The sequence below is a fragment of the Fragaria vesca genome, linkage group LG6 (genome assembly GCF_000184155.1).
Source record: "Fragaria vesca subsp. vesca linkage group LG6, FraVesHawaii_1.0, whole genome shotgun sequence".
Taxonomy (NCBI): domain Eukaryota; kingdom Viridiplantae; phylum Streptophyta; class Magnoliopsida; order Rosales; family Rosaceae; genus Fragaria; species Fragaria vesca.
In genome coordinates this window covers 13,115,102-13,132,268 of record NC_020496.1, presented here as the reverse complement: position 1 = coordinate 13,132,268, position 17,167 = coordinate 13,115,102, and the positions used below count along the sequence as shown (strand labels likewise).

Here is a 17,167-nt window from a genome sequence, read left to right as displayed (position 1 = left end):
TTTTGACTCCTTAGAATTTGGTTGTATTAAACTACTGCAATTACCAAAAAAAACGACTGCAGTTACTTTAGTGTTTTTTCAAGAAAAAAAAAAACTAGTATTTTTCTTTCTAAATGTTCCAAAATTGATAAAACCTAAATTGAAAATGCCTGCTTTTTCATTAGTTTATTTCATCATCTCTCTTTTTCTTATACTTTTCTCACCTTTTCTTCTCCAAAAAAAAAATAAAAATATTTCTCACTTTTATCTATTTATTTATTATCATTCAAACTCTAAAAAGACCAAGACGTCAGCAAATCCGATTTTTCAAATCAGCGTCCTAAACGAGTAGTAGACCAAATCGAACCTAACTACTCTCTGATTGGTCGACCCCGACACCCCCTCCTTACCTGAATCCTGATTGGTCACCCGTGATAGCTTCGCCCCCAAGTATAACCACCACATCCACTGTTCCTGCCGTACCCAATCATTTTCTTCCAACAGAAAAATCTAGACACTAAAAATAACTTAAATAATCAAAAATATCTCCCCTCTCGCGGGACCCACCTCACCTCTAACTAGAAACCTCCATATAACTGATTTTCAAAAAAAGCGTAGCTCCAAGGAAACCACGCCCAGAGTCGGTGCTCCAAAACCATCGTCTCATATTCCAGTCAGCCCCACCTGAATGGCTCAGACCTTCGATGATGACCCAACATCCCACTGTTGTTATATACAGTGCTTCTCCTTCACCGACTCTGATTTCCCCTTTTCTGGATTTTTCTCATTCCCAAAACCCCCCATATATACCCACCCCAATCCCCCATTTTTCACCCAAACACACACCCACAAACCAGAGTTGTTCAATTGGTGCAATATAAGAGTTTGTTATGTTTCCGAGAGAGCCTGAACTGGACCCGGAAATGGGAGAGTCGATGGAATTAGAAGGGCAGCTGTCTGGCTGTGTGGGAGTGCCGCAGCCGCTTCAGTGTCTGCAGGAGACTCCCGTGCCGCCGTTTCTTTCCAAGACGTTTGATTTGGTGGACGACCCGGCGCTGGATTTGATCATATCGTGGGGTTCTGCTGGAGCCAGCTTCGTGGTTTGGGACCCTGTGGAGTTTTCAAGGCTCGTCCTGCCCCGGAATTTCAAGCACAACAATTTCTCCAGCTTTGTTCGCCAGCTTAATACTTATGTGGGTATCTTGCGGTAGCTCAGCCTCTTTTGGCTGATGTTATCTGTGTTTTCTGGTTTGTTTTACTTCTTTAGCTTCTGTTTTAATTTTTGATCAACTGTTGTTTATCATCTCAATTTCTCAATTGGGTTTGATGAATACGATTATGTACAGGTGTAGCTGAGCCCATTATCACTCTGTAAATTAAACTGTTGATGTAAAAATTTGGAGTAGGAGGGTTTTGTATAGTTAGCTCACTATTTGTTGTAATGAATACTGATTTGTAACCGAGGAAACAAGGATTCATTTGTACTATACGATTTCTTTGCAAGGAATGAATGCTTGTTTTCCTTAATGGGTTCGAAAGATAATTTGTTGAATGTGTTGTTCTTTTCGTTTTTCTTGATGTTGATGATGCTCTTTCTGTCTATCATGGTTTCCCTGGTTCTATCTCTCCGTCTTGTTACTTTGATGTCCAAATCTCTCTGGATGATGTAGCAGATTTGTAAGAGCTTTATCATTAAACGTAATACTGTATAGTCAATCCTATGGAAATGGTAGAGGTCCTTCTTTCATTGATTTGTTAATTAGGAATGGAGGCTTACTAGCACGAAAGGAACATCTCCCCCTCTGGATTTGTACTGGAGAGGGGGGATTCATCTTTGGCAGGGCGAATCCAGGTTCATATTGAAATTAGTTATAATGCCAATTTGTCAATAGCTCCTATACATGAAACTTGATGCCTTTAATATGTCTTGTGTGATCATCTGTTAACCATTTGAATAATCATATCTATCTGTAGATTTATGTGCTGTTTCTTTCCATTCCATACTTAAATTTCTTTGTACCATGTTCTCAGGGTTTTCGCAAGATCGATACAGATAAGTGGGAGTTTGCAAATGAAGCTTTCCTGAGGGGCAAAAGACATTTGTTGAAGAACATCCAGAGGCGCAAGTCATGTCAGTCCTTACAAATTGGGAGCTTTACTGGTCCTTCTGCTGAAGCAGTTAGGCCAGGACTCGAAGGTGAGGTAGAGTCGTTGAGGAACCAGAGAAGTCTATTGATGCAGGAAGTTGTTGACTTGCAACAGCAGCAGCGAGGTACAGCTCACCAGATGAAAACAGTGAATGAAAGGCTGGTGTCTGCTGAGCAGAGACAGAAGCAGATGGTTTCTTTCTTGGCCAAGATGCTTCAAAACCCAGCATTCGCAGCCCGACTTCAACAGAAGAGAGAACAGAAAGTAATAGGCTCTCCTACTGGGCAGAGGAAATTTGTTAAGGCGCGTGAGCGTGAAGTAGGTAAATCTGATCCTTATGTGGAAGGGCAGATTGTGAAGTACCAACCTGCTTGGAGAATTCATACCATGTCATCTGCAGTCCCAGATGTAAATGCAGTTCCTACTGAAAACCCTCCAGATCATGGTATGCCATTTCAATTTGAGAATGTTGCACTTGATGGGTTAATTGACTCAGATGAACTAGAAGTAACACAAGGTTTTATCAAAACACCAGAGCAAGAGGGTGAAGGAGCATCAAGCATAGTAACTGAAGATCCACTTTCGAAAGGCAAGAGTGTTGTGACCCAACTGGAGGTTAATCCCGAGCCTTGCATCTCTTTCCAGGATGATTTAATGAAGGAGAAGCCTTTTGAGGAACTCTCATTTCCTGGGATTGAGAGCATGGTTAAACAAGAAGATATATGGAGTATGGGATTTGATGCCAGTGCTGGTATGTCAAGTTGTAGCAGTGGCTTTTGGGGTAATCCAATCAACTACGATGTGCCAGAGATGGGAACGTCAGATGGATTGTTTGATATCTGGGACATAGGTGCACTGCAAGCAGCAGGAGGGTCAGGCATTGATAAGTGGCCAGCTGATGAATCTGCATTCGATGAGCGTGCAAGTCAAGATGGATAGCCAAAATATGATCTAGCTGATATTGATCCATAGAGCTGCATCTCTTGCCCATTTGCTGCCCTTGAGGATCTTAGTGATTTTTAGTTGCAGGGGTCTATGATTTGGACGATTTAAAGAGGAATATATTAAGTTTGACATTCGTTATCATTCGCTTTTATTCTTCATTATTTTTTTTTATGATTTTCATTCTAAAATTTAGTTGTTATTAAGGTGGGGAACCTATTCTTATTTATTTTGAGTTGCATGCATCACTTAAGGTTTATTGGGATTCAAGGTCTTCTTGCTAACAGATAGTTTTCAGCTGTCAAAACTGCAGGTCTTTAACTCTTGAGATGGGCAGTCTGCAATCTGTTGTGAGGAAATGGTCATACTGGCCAGATTGCCCTTTTTCATTGTGTTATATTCCGGTAAGATATTTTCTTTTTAGGTATATTAAATGGATATATAGCTGCCTTGTTTTAGTCTAGTCTAGTTTAATCTTGCAGGGCTGCAGAAGAATTTATACTGTTATGATATGAATTTATAGAATGTTTGCTATAGACATGTCAAAGTATAAGCTTTGACTGGCAGTGCATCTTATAAGCTCATTTCTTCACTTGGTGCTTTTGGACATGCCAAGAAGCCGCTAAGATTTTTTCATGCATAAGTGAAGATGGATGAATCTGGTCTGTCCTTCTGCTGTTACTCCGCTGATTAGAGTACATATGACTAACATCACCGATTTTGGATGTCACTATGTTGTTTTTATTAGAAGGAAACATATGAAAGAAAAGGAAGGAGAAAGTCGCAACTGTTCAGACTATTGAGAACAATTACGCATTTCAGTCTCCTGCATTTTGGATTTGTAAAATTGGGTGTCGGGAAACTTTTTTATTCCGGCTGTGAAATTATAAAGAAATTCAACTGACCTTATGGATGAAACTGAAAAAATTTCCATTTTCGATTTCCATTCCTGGATGAAACTGAAAAGGTCGCATCTGCTTTGATGAGGGGAGCAAATAAGAAGCAACTACAAAAAACAAATTAAGATACACTATCAATGAGCCACCAAGTCACCAACGACTTGCAGTCTGCTCAGCACTAGGAACTGTTATGTTCCCTGCGACAAAGGAAAGCTTCTTTCGCTGAATGGTCCAATGAAACCCTTGCAATCATACAGCACAGAAATGATTTCCTCAGAAAAAAGAAAAAGAAAAAAGGTGCAAGTAAAATGATATTCATGGGTGGGAAAGATTTTAGAAAAGGAAGGATTCACCACCATTGAAGTGTACACATCATTATGGTCACACAAAAAACAACAGATATAACTCATGCTACACACAACCAAATGTATGATAAGTAGAAAAAATCTATGAAATATGATAAAGACGACTGTCCCATGGTACTCGAATCTATGCCACCCTTTGACTTCAATTCTTGCTAGCATTTGGCACAATAGTAAAGTCGATGACAGCAAGTAACACCACTGAACCCAGTACAGACTGCTTGCCCGAAAAGAATTACTCAGAATCTTCCTTCTGCCTCTTTGATGCGTGCTCATCACCCTCTTTTTCCTCCTTTTTCATTTTAGCTTCACGGCGCTCCCTTTTAATTCCTTTTGTCTTGTGAGGCACATATGAATCCCCAACCTTTGTGTGGAAATACTTCGTGTCATCAACCTAAACCCAAAGATTTTCAGAAATGAACACATTAATGAACAATAGGGAAAATAAATTAGAAAACAGAGGATAAGTATGCAACTAGCTTGACATGCTTTGACTTCAGAATAATGAAACCGCAATTTTAACCACAGGGCATGATATTTATATGTCCATGCAGCTCCAGTGAGGAAAGAGGCAATTCCCTCCTCAGCATATCTCTGACCATGTACTTTATATACGAAAGAAATTAACTAGATCTATACGAAAGAAATATGTTTTTTTTTTCCCAGCCTTTTACCTTCTGATCTGGAATATTGATTTTGCCAACCTTGCCTCGCAGTGTGTCTTGCATAATATTTTTGTCCTGCAAGTAAAAACAAGATATATGTTACAGACATGTCATAGGGAAAACGAAAGAAAAGAGGTCAAGTTTGTTAAACAGACCTTCCTAGGCTGATCTCTAACTACTCTCATGGCTTCTTTCCTTAGGTTATCATTAGGAAGACGATGCCGACGAACTACCAAATCCATGGAGGGTCCAACTTCTACCAATTCAGTCCTTGGAACTACTGTGCCAGACTTTTTCAGTCGCAGCGCACACTGTGTGAGGATCACTTTGTTTGCAGATATAGCTGAACATAGATATACACGATCTAATCCCGCAAGATTTAGTTTCTCTACAACCTGCATATATCATATCCATGGACGTAATTATATTTCTCTTCACTCCGAAGTAAAAATATATACAATCTTCGATTAAAAAGAAAGAATTCTGCAAAAAGGCATTAGAGTTTTACCTCTCCTCGGAACAGATCAAGCAGAACTTCCTTCAAATGTTTAAGCTCTTGTACATTCTCAAATCCTTCTCCAATAAAACAAATGAAAGGCTTTGATCCCACATGTGGAGATAGTTTCTTATCAAATGAAAATGAGTCCATGCGTTTATAGTTTTCAACCCCAACCTCTATAAGATCGTAAATATGGTGATCGTATGTTCTCCCTAAGACAAGATTGTTGGGCCGCTTCTTTGTATGAGAACCATACTGCATATAAAAGCAACAACAACCTCAAAATGATACCCGTAAAACAGAAGAACAAAAAATTACAAGCGCACAGCTACAGTGCCCGATATCAGTTAAACAGTGGAGCATTGAAACTCAGCATAAATAAGGTGACAATGGTTTGGTTCGACCGTTCGAGCAATTGGCATAAGCATCTCTCCACTGTCTACCAAGACACTTTGGAAGGATAGATAAACCTTGTTTATTACAGACTGCAGCAATGAATTAATGGCCCAGTTGAAACCTAAAAATCTAGAAGAGGACTAATACGCACTTAAAATTTATCACAGTATCATCATAAATTTATAAGAGCAGAAAAACCACATTTGCCAAACTAGAAGGAACGCGACCAAGAACAGATTGTACTGAAAAATCAATGCATAACACTCAATTCACAAAAGCAGGTAACGCACATGCTCTTTTCCACTAAAGCTCTCTAGTCTCTCCCAGAACCCCCATCTCTCTCTACCTCACTCTATATCTTTGTATCTACACACCTAACCTCACACTCTCTCAGCACAACCAACTCCAATTATCTTTTGCAGCCCAAATAGAAACGTTTGGACAACATATACATTTACGAAAAGGAGAAGGGCTTAATGGGTATTGTACTTACAACAAAAAGACTGCAATCCGTCTGATGAGAAAAGAACTCCAGCGAGGTCTCGCCGCCATTTTCAAAAGGGCAAACGTCCTTATTCTTCCGGCTGAATTTGACCGCGCTCTCCTTCTTCAAATGGTAAATGTCCGATAAAACCGCGTTCAACACAGCGCTGGTTTTCGTTCCGTGAAGTATCAAAGTCTTCTTCCCCGTCTCGATCTTCAAAATTACACAAAACCCAGTTCGTAAAAATCATACCCAAAAAAAAAACACAGACAAAAATCAAAGCTTTGATTTTGAACATGGGGGATGTGGAAGACTTACGAGCTTGGGGGCACGCTTCTCGAGCTCTCTTCTGGCCCTGGCCTTCTGGGGAGTTTTGATTCTCAACATGGTTGCACAAAGCTGAGAGCTTTGGTTTCTGGGTTAAGTCGAGAGACTGAGTTCGGCTGCAACGATTAAACCTCTCAGCTCTGTTTTGGAGGGGAAAGCTTTAGGGTTTTAGTCCGAGGAGATTGAGGCTTTACGGGCCTGTAACTTGGGCTTTCAATATCCCCAACCCATTTCGGGTCGGGTAGAATTCCCTTTTACCCCGACCCATTTTTTATTATAAAAAAATCTTCTTGTTTTTTTTTCGATTCATTCACGAAAGCTCTCTGTTACTTTTTTTTTGGGTCTACAAAACGAGCTAGCTCTGCTCCTCTGCTATATATCTCTCTCATATACGCACACTCTTCTCCCAAATTTTCCCCAAATCTCAACCCTAATTCCCAAATCCGAACCTCCTTCATTTCACCGATCAAGCTCCACACTCTGGCCTCAGATTAATCAGATTCTAAATTTTCTTTTAGTTTTAGTCTCGTCAATTTTGTATACTTGTAATTTGAACCAGGGTTTATCCCCGATTCTCCATATGTACAAATTTATAGAGCTTTTCATTTTTTTATTTTCATTCTAGAATTTAGATTGAATTTCAAATAGTCACACACAGATGCCTGTTATGTAAATCACACACTAATCAGATTTAGGGTTTGAGTTTTCGCCATTGATGGACATGGAGCGCAGGCCGTTCAACAGATCGAACGAACCAGGCTTGAAGAAGGCGAGACTGAACGACGACCAAGGCGTCGTGAATCCGAATCTGAACGGCCGAGGAGGGTTTGGACAGAGGCCTGGCGGAGCTAATCCGGTGCTTTCGAGGTTCAGAGTGACTGATAGAGAGTCGGAGAGCAATGACCTCCGCGGCGGCGGAGCCTATGTCCCTCAGCCATTGCAGCACCACCAGGAGCTTGTGAGCCAGTACCGGACGGCGCTGGCGGAGTTGACCTTCAATTCGAAGCCTATCATCACCAATTTGACCATCATCGCCGGGGAGAGCCAAAACGCGGCCAAGGCTATCACTGCGACTATTTGCGCCAACATTATTGAGGTGAAACCCAGCTTTTACACTGTGTATGTAGCTCTAGCTGTGTTTTTTTGTTCATTATTTTAGCTATGGCGCCTTTTATTTTTAGTTACTTGTAAATTGGGGGAAAAAATGCCGTGGAGGTCGAAAAAGAGGATTAAATTGTGGTAGTGCTTTGATGCATGTCTCTTGTTGTGCCAATGATTTAGTGAAAAATTCGAGAAAAAGAAGTGATTTTGTCTGACTTTTGCGGAAAAAGTGTTTCTCTTGGATGCGATGTGTTTATGTGTTCATATACTTGTAGTTTTGTTTCGTATTCAGCTTAATTTTATCTCTGTGGATGCAAATAACAAAAGCTCTACAACAACTGTAGTGGCCTAATACTAACTGTGAATGGAAAGTTCAGTTGTCCATCACATTTCCCCATGGTTGAATGGAACCTCGTATCAATAAGATAGTTGAGTGTCACGCTGCAACTAACTTCAATCAGGGTTTGTATCGTTTTGTTGTTGCTGACTCCATCCAGGTATTATAACAGGCATGAGTGTTGTTATAACAGGTTTGAGTTGACATTTTTGTAGTCACCTGTCGAAAATTTATTATGTCCATTGCACGCCAAGGGTGCTGTGTTTGTAGAGTGTAGGTACATGAGAATAATGTAGTCATTTTATCTGAAATGGGATTCATGCAACAGATTGCACCTGGTTCCCAATCAAAGCAAATTAATCGCATTCTTGTGAACATGGCTTTGCCCAAAAAATCTCTACAGTATTCTTTTGTTATCGTTAAATTCCTCCCATCTGTGTTAAATGAATATACTGAGCTCTAGAATCTGTGGTGTTTGGAGATGTTTCTTTAGAAGTTATATTATGCAAAACTGGCAGAGGCCGGGTGTACTGTTACTTCTTAGCTAATTCTCAATACTATGTTAAAAGGAAGACTGAAAAATCCTGGTGATACAGGACCTGAACATGCACCTCAGGCTGGGTCAGGGTAATGCATTATAATTATTTTAATTTATCAATGTTAGAAAGAAACAAAGAAATAAATCAGAGACATTTTACAGTTATTGAGTTACTGTACTCTAGATGGTACTAGGTTCTACTGCACAATGTGCTAATTGAGAAGTCATGATACCTGCAGCTGTGCTGCTTCTGTTATCATTAAAATGGTGTGAAGAACCTATACTGACACTGCTTCTTCCCCATTGCCAACTTCCTCCGGAAGCATTCTGGAGTTGAGCTGTTTGTTTTTCACCTATTTGTTTGCTTAGAAAGAATTTTGCTATAACCAGTGTATTGTTTCTGATTGTATAAGGTCCTTTGCAGGTTCCTAGTGAGCAGAAGTTACCATCACTTTATCTTTTGGACAGTATTGTAAAAAATATCGGACGGGATTACATAAAACACTTTGCCGCCAGGCTACCTGAGGTTAGCTTTCTATTTTGCATGAAGCTTATCATTTTTCATTACGCTTTGTTTTGGTAGATTCAAACCATGCTGTTTACTTTGAGATGTAAGAAAATGTTTTTCCCAATAATCAATTATTAAGATTGAGCAATTCAAAAATCATATTCTTTTACTTTTCCTGGTGTTCAATTGTTCATCCACTTACTAAGTACCAAATTTTATTAAAAAAAGGATGAAAACAAGATTTCTGCTTCACAAACTATTAATACTATCCCAATGTGCCACAGCAGCAGAAAGACCTTATTCTGTTTGATTTACTGTGTAATCACCACTTTATCCCATTTTCTGGACTTCTAGGTATTCTGCAAGGCATATAGACAGGTTGAACCTCCTATACATCAAAGCATGCGCCATCTTTTTGGAACTTGGAAAGGTGTCTTCCCTGCCCAGACACTTCAGATGATTGAAAAAGAACTTGGGTTTACTACTGCAGCAAATGGTTCGTCCTCTGGAGTTTCATCATCTAGACCAGACTCACAGTCACAACGTCCAGCAAATAGCATTCATGTGAACCCCAAATACTTGGAAAGGCAGCGTCTTCAGCAACCAGTGAGGGTAAGTGGAAGTCTGAAATGCATGATTACTTATCTACTTCATAAGTATCTATTGATCTGAGTTTTCATTCCTATTGAGTTTTGTCTTCTCATTTTTATTTAGAATTAGAATATATTTTAGGCTATCATTATATATACCACTAATTTTTTGGCTCTTTTATTCTGCATGTTTTTGGTAAGAAGACAAAAGGGATGGCTAGTGACTTTGATGGGACTATGACAAACTCGATTGACGATATAGAGAGGTCGGACAGAGTAGCAAGCATCAGTGCTGGACGATCATGGGCTGATCCTCCTGTTAAAATGCCTGTATGTAAAGTACAGAGACTTTTCTTTTACAAAAAAATAAAGAGGTTTTGATGGTGTATTATTCCACTGTTTATATAGTTTCACATAGTAGTCAACTTTTGCAGAATATTCAGCGTTCAACTAGAGATGCACTAAGTGAGCGTTTTCATGAGAAGAATGTTGGTGGCGAATATGATGAATCTGATTATGATTCTGATCTTCCTAGGAGTTCAAGCTTGGCCATTGGGCGATCTGGTGGGAATATTATCGAGCAAGGACATGATAAACCTTGGTATGGAGGTGTCAGCAGTGCTGCCGAAACAATTTCCGGCCAGAGAAATGGTTTTAACAAGAAGCATGGATTAAATTACTCAGCACCTAAATCTGCAAATGCTGATCCTCGTCTACAGACACCACAAGCCATTGCAAGTAGAAATAGGGGTGGGTTGTCCAGTAGTTGGAAGAATTCTGAGGAAGAGGAATACATGTGGGATGATATGAACTCAAGATTGACAGATCATGTAACCCCTGATCTTTCTAGTAACTCAAGAAAAGAGCGCTGGATTTCTGACGATTCAGAGAAAATGGTAAGCAAGGATTTCTACTTGTTCAAAAGTTTGGGCCCTTAGATTCCATTATTCTACTGTTAAAATATTTCTCAGACTCTGTTCAAGCGAATACATATGCAAGAACCAAAGAAACCACTCGTTTCTTTGTTCTTCATTTAGCTTCTGATAGCTATGTGCTTGTATAAGAGTTCACTTGATAGCTGCATAGTTATTGAGCAACTACTCATTCTCTCCTTGCCCTGTGAGAATTAATGATGTGGGTTTGGAAATGTCTTCATTTGTTATCACACATTTTGTCACTAGGTTGACAAACTTGGACCATCTTACATTTATAAAAAACACTATCTTGTGTGTGTGCTGATTGACCTTTGATCATATGCAGGGGTTTGGAGGTGGCTCTCGTAAACTGAAAAGAGTTAATGATCTGGACATGGATACTGATATTGTTGAACAGAAAGACATATCTGCTCTTGGGCACCGTATGCCATCACCTTGGTCTTTGCAAGAATCGCATGTTGTGGATCGGCTGACCTCTTCCGGTACTCCTGTCATGAATTCAGCTCATTCAGAGCGTTATGTTTCAAGTTTAAGTGGGTTATCAACAAGTGGAGATTCTTCGGTGGCGAGGTTGGGAAATAGAGCACAGATGATGTCTTCTCATGTTGGGGCCTCAAGCTTTGGGTTGCCGACAAATGCTGCATCAGGGTCTAATGGAGCTGTAGGGAAACAGCAACAGATTCAGTCTGTGAGGGCTGCATCACCATCTGGACAGTTACTGATGCACCAGCATGCTCCCTTACCTGCATCAAAAATACAGAATCCCCGTCATTATTTGGCTGAGCAAGACCCTGCTCAAGCTCCATCCCTTCCTCCTGACTTGAAAGTATCTCAAATTTTGGGAAAGTCGGACTCAGGGTTACATAGCCAGTATACCGAGGACTCTTTACCTATTCCAACTTCCAATCTCCGATTAGGTGGCATGGCAAAGTCACAGCCCCAAGAATTGAAGGCTTTGTCTTCGTCAATGGCTGCCATCCAATCAAAGCACCACTATCCCTTCCAACAACAAGACATTACAGAGCCTGAATCCTCGGATCAGACTGAGAAGCCCCATAAAATGCCCTCAACAGTCAGAAATTCTATATCAGATCTTTCTAATCTCCTTGCTGCAGAAACTTCAGGACAGTCAAGCACAAGTAGTTTGTTGGCCGCTGTTTTGAAGACCGGAATTCTCTCTAACAAATCAATTACTGGTAGCCTTCCCAGTTCCAGTTTTGGTGACATGGAAAAAATGCCACCACAGTCAGTTAGTCAACCACCCTTGCCAATTGGACGGCCACCTACCAAAGCTGCACTTCCAGGGTTGAAGGTTGCACCAGCACCTTCATTGGGTCATCCTTCCCGTGATAACTCGCCAACCACCTCAAGCACTCTGCAGAAGGTTGGACATCCACCTCTTCCACCTGGCCAACCACCTTTGTCACAAGAGGGTGGTTCAACGGCAAAAGATTCAAATGCCAAGGATCCAATATCAAACCTTTTAAGCTCTTTAGTTGCCAAAGGGTTGATATCTGCATCAAAGTCGGAGTCAACTACACCTCTGCCATCTCATAAGCCGACAGAAGTGCAAATTCAGAAACTACCCACGACTACCGTTAGCTCTATCTCTCCGGGTTCAGCATCATCAATAGTTCCTGGTTCATCTCGAAGGGATAATGCACCTCTCGCAGAACAGGTGGTCAAACCTTCTGCTGCATTGGCTCAATCTACTAAGACGGAAAAAAAGAACCCGATAGGATTTGAGTTTAAGCCAGATAAAATCCGAGAGTTACATCCATCTGTCATCGATGAGCTTTTTGACGACCTTCAACATAAATGTATCCTATGTGGACTCAGGCTCAAACTTAAAGAACGTCTTGATAGGCACTTGGAATGGCATGCTTTGAAAACTCCTGAAGCAGATGGTTCAATTAAGGCATCAAGGGGGTGGTATGCAAATTCAGCCAATTGGGTTACTGGAAAGGCAGGAAGTTCTTCTGACCTTGACTCCAACAATTCAAATGACATGACTGGCATGACAGTGGCCAGTAATGAGCCTACGGTTCCAGCTGATGAAAGCCAGTGTGCATGTATTATATGTGGCAATACTTTTGAAGACTTCTATTGTCAAGAAAGTGATGACTGGATGTTCAAAGGAGCTGTGTATATGACTGTTCCAGCTGGGGATGGTGAACTTGGAACTGCAGGGGGAAGCGTTCTGAAGGGTCCCATTGTGCATGCAACTTGTATTGATGAAAATTCACTTGAGGAATTGGGACTGGCTGCTACACGAGTTAAATTGGTAAGCTCTTGTTCATAAGCAATAGCGTTGTTTATGTATTCTGGCAGTCCCTCATTCTGAAGGATCTTATCACCAAGATGCCTTTGCCTATTTAGCTGTTTCCTTTTTTTGTAATATCATTTTGCATAATTTTAGACTGTTTTGGATGATAATGTCGTCTCTCTACTTTTTGGCAGGAAAAGGATGATTAGTTCTTCAAGAACACGAGTTATGAATATATGAGAATTCAGGTTACTTGTGTATTTTTAGTTGAGTTGTCCTTCAGTGCTAATTGTGTTGTGCCACAGAATAGTGGTGGGAGTCTTTGTTTTAGCTCCATTTTTTCTGTTTTGTTTCATTTGTAGTTGAGAAGAAAAGAGAAAATAGATCTACATTCCAGATAGTTTGCATCTCAGTGATTCTCTTACAACTTTACAAGTAGAGTGGTTTGATGTTTTGCTATTTTATTTGTTACTTTGCTGAAGCACTTTCCTTGATAGCATACTATCTGACCAGCAAAACAAGGAATACACTCCTGATTCCGGAACCATGTAATTTCAGCTTCACAATTGCCCTATGTATCGATACAACAATAATGGAACTAAGTTTTGTTTCTTTTTATCTTTTCTTTTCAGTTCCTTTTTTTTCTTTTTTCTTTTTAACCCCTAATTCCTTTGCCGGATGTGGTTATAGCATTCTAAATGAATTGTTTTCTTTCTCATTTTACTTTCTCCTGTTATTACTTCAGTTGTGTTGGAGAGGGGGTAGATAATGCCACCTTGCTTAACATTTTAGAGTTCTCTATACCCTATAAACTGGGCAGCAGATGAAATTTTAAAGTTCTTTCAATTATATTCTCCTCTGTTGTAAATCTCATCTCCAAGTACATTAGCATCTTTTAACTGTGCACTGGTTGTAATCACGAAACTCTAAACCTTCCAATTTGGTTCTCAATTCTCATGTTAGAGAACATGGGAATTTATTAGGGTTATTTTGTTGTCTGCCTACCATTCCGCCTATACTGCTTTCTGGTTGAAACCATGCTTTCTGGTTGAAGCCATGCTCTTCCACATTTGCACATGTTGGTCTCTGAAGATTCTCTCTTAGATGGGATCGCCAATCTTACTATATATCTGCAAAACTTGTGAAGGAAGGAAAAGCCCCATAAGCCCCCCTACTTCATCTTCATTGTTGCGTTGGCCAAATATGTATTATCATGTCTCGACCAAAAAAAAAAAAAAAAATGTATTATCATGATACAGTGAGACCTAGTGGAATTCGGGTACTAATTTGTAGAATTGTAGTGCTTGGCCGGCCTTGATGGCGACCCATCTTGAATTTTCAATTCTTGACCAAAAACTCTGCAATTCCAGAACACCCTCGGTGTCAACACAGGTCAAAAGGGTCAACAATACCATGTCACTGTTTCTGAGATTTGTCATAAACTCATCAAAGACCGAAGAAATGAAGTTCATACCAAGCTCAATAACAAATTAAAGGGAATCCAATCAGTGATAACGTAACAGTTTTATATATGATTCATACCAACATGTGGGTTACATACGTTTTTGGTTCTATGCTATACTTCTAAGATTTGGCATCTCACTGCTATTATTCTGTGCAGCACAAGTCCGTAGTTATATGGTAATACTACTACTCAGCATCTGGGAATCCTATTCCCATTTGATGTGCCTATGGCTTCTGGTGCTGGGTGTAGATATAATCCAGGTGAGCTTCTGCAACCATCCTTCGCTGGAGACACTCTTCATCTTTCTCATGGCATTCTTCCGATCCCATCAGCTGAAATGATCCATCACCACCCAAAAACAGATCAAGGAAATCAATTAGCTTACATTTAGAGATAAATTAACTAAGAGGTAGCTATAGGGTGAGTCGTAATCTCACGTCCATGATGTCATCATGATCTGCAGCGGCGGTTGCTGAGGCTTGGTCTTGTGGAAGACGACGAGCATGTGATGAGATGATGAGGAAAAGAAAGAGAGAAAAGATGACGAGGAGGAGATTCTGCTTCTTCATGGTTGGTTTGGGATTTGGGGGCTGTGCTTGCGATAAATAGAAGAGGTGTGACGAAGAGGACGGTTTATATAAAGACGAAAGCAAAGCTATAGCTAACGTAGGATCCCATGGAAGGTCCTCAAGCAAAGCAGTTACAACTTATTGCAACTTATAGCACTGCAGTTTGTGTGGCCCCAAAACTTGCTTCCGTAATTTTTGAAATAAATTACAAAGAAAAATCTTTAAATCGGTCTAAATTAAGATAGTCAAAGTAAAGATCAGTTTGAGCAGCATCGGTTTTAATTGGCAATAGATGACCAAGATTTGCCAACGCATCCGCAGCAAGATTTGCTTTGGTACATTATTTATGAGAAGTCTGTTAAATGACAGGTCACATATGACTTCTCTTTATTGGTGCTAATTAGCTAGAGGTGATCAGGGCTTGTCACCCAAGTTCTATCCAATGGTACAAATTCATGAAAATGTTGAGGGAATGATCGTCTCCATTCAACTCAAAGCATTCATGATAATGATTTCCCTACTAATGATCAAATTGTCGAACTTGTTAGGTTGTCGGTGTTGGGTTAGATATACAACGTACAACAAAGTAACCTAATATCCCAATATGGAATAATGGACGTACTTAAGCAATACAATGTGCTGAAACACTTCTGAAAATACATGCTACCCTAACATGTACTGCTCTTGCTAAGAATTCATAAAAGTTAAAAGAGGGTTGGTGATGTGATAAGGAGCACTATCCCACGATAAGACATACTAACCTTTTACCTGTGTGTTTACACATGACTCGTATGATCTCTATGAGTGGTTTTTTTGGGTTTATATGGTAGAGCTTGTTTGTGATGAAGAGAAGTAGTTATTAACTTAATTTATTTCTGTTTTTTTACTTGGATGTCATTGTCACATATTGCAGTGCAGACTCCAAATAAAGTTTTAAACGCAAAAGGACTAAAAGATGCAAAGAAATTTCACGACTCCTTTGTATTCGATCTGATTCTTCACCTAGCTTTCTCTTTAGAGCTGTAGAAAGACAAGAGACTCTCAACCAGTCAACCTGTGGACTGCTTTCCACAGCTATTCTCCATTATTTGATAATAGAAGTGATACTGATGCCTTTGTAACTTTCTCCCAATTTCCACAAACTCCCACTGACTTTACACTACATGCTGCTGCATGATATATAATTAGTAATGAGTAATATTTTAAGTCTTCAAGTTTCTGGGTTGTTTTCTCTTGATTTACACGTTTGTCTTTTAATCTTCAGCTCAGCTGATATGAAATCCACTTTGAGTCTTTGTTGACACCTCGATCAACGTATACATCACTCTCATTTTGGACCCCTGGCCCTTAATTTCCCACACAGAGACACAGATCAACCCACTTACCAGTTATATATATACGCATGCCCTTCGATCTTTCTCATCATTGAATATGAACTTATCTAATAGCTAGCTCGCTGCTAGGTTAAAAGTTTCCTGAATGGCCGGCCTTAGCCACCATTCCCATATTTCTGTCTCTACCATTAGCTTTATCTTTGTCTTCACTCTCTTGGTCGTTCTTTTAAGCACCGATAGACTGGTAGCTAGTTATTTTGTGTGCATATATGCAGTAACTTCTGTTATTTCATTATATTTCGAATTGTGTCGAGTATGATTAGGGATAATTAGAGAACTCATCAGCTATCATTAAAGCCCCCACTGTTTTCGACTTGTACACTTACGTACTGTTCTTATATGAATCCAACAATCTGATAGAGATTTCAACACACGCCTTAGAATTGAAGTCCCATTCATCTCATCATGTACGTACAAGCTAGCCTGTTTTTGGATGATTCTCCATATCATTCAATCTTATCAAAGATATGGAAATTAATTAAGATGCCCTAAAATTTGTTTCAGAAATGCGCATCTGGACATGTCAGTACGTGTGAGAAATATCCTACGATAGGAGAAATACAAGTACGTTCTCAGTCGAGAAGAACATTCCAAACAATACTCAATGAGACACGATCATCCCCATACACAAACCACAAACCATACCCTCGTATAGTATTGATCGACGGTGGCGAAAATTGCCAGCCCTAGAAAACAATTTACAAGCACCAAAATGGTTTTGTATTTATAAATATATATACTAATTTTGGCATTCATCACCAAT

At 39.8% G+C, this 17,167-nt stretch overlaps 4 protein-coding genes across 4 annotated transcripts; 2 read left to right on the top strand and 2 right to left on the bottom strand.

The window, feature by feature from the left end:
• Positions 1-902: 902 nt before the first annotated feature.
• On the top strand, positions 903-3,505 carry LOC101295258 (heat stress transcription factor A-3-like). Its single transcript, XM_004305316.1, is given in 2 exon segments — positions 903-1,217; positions 2,011-3,505. Coding segments are annotated over 2 exon segments (1,371 nt in total). The 3' UTR covers positions 3,067-3,505.
• A 766-nt stretch (positions 3,506-4,271) lies between these two features.
• On the bottom strand, positions 4,272-6,843 carry LOC101305488 (ribosome production factor 2 homolog). Its single transcript, XM_004302979.1, has 6 exons — positions 6,693-6,843; positions 6,384-6,587; positions 5,504-5,749; positions 5,151-5,390; positions 5,005-5,070; positions 4,272-4,724 (listed from the first exon to the last, which is right to left on the bottom strand). The coding sequence occupies exons 1-6, from the start codon at positions 6,759-6,761 to the stop codon at positions 4,566-4,568; spliced, it is 984 nt and encodes a 327-aa protein (XP_004303027.1). The 5' UTR covers positions 6,762-6,843; the 3' UTR covers positions 4,272-4,565.
• A 166-nt stretch (positions 6,844-7,009) lies between these two features.
• Positions 7,010-13,587, top strand: LOC101305191. The gene is made up of 8 exons (XM_004302978.1): positions 7,010-7,818; positions 8,078-8,086; positions 9,102-9,203; positions 9,540-9,797; positions 9,980-10,105; positions 10,210-10,671; positions 11,036-12,994; positions 13,171-13,587. Exons 1-8 carry the CDS (start codon positions 7,417-7,419, stop codon positions 13,183-13,185), a joined length of 3,333 nt encoding a protein of 1,110 aa, XP_004303026.1. The 5' UTR covers positions 7,010-7,416; the 3' UTR covers positions 13,186-13,587.
• Positions 13,588-14,477: 890 nt separating this feature from the next.
• LOC101304888 (putative phytosulfokines 6-like) lies at positions 14,478-15,124 on the bottom strand. The gene is made up of 2 exons (XM_004302977.1): positions 14,879-15,124; positions 14,478-14,773 (listed from the first exon to the last, which is right to left on the bottom strand). The coding sequence occupies exons 1-2, from the start codon at positions 15,008-15,010 to the stop codon at positions 14,666-14,668; spliced, it is 240 nt and encodes a 79-aa protein (XP_004303025.1). The 5' UTR covers positions 15,011-15,124; the 3' UTR covers positions 14,478-14,665.
• Positions 15,125-17,167: the final 2,043 nt, after the last annotated feature.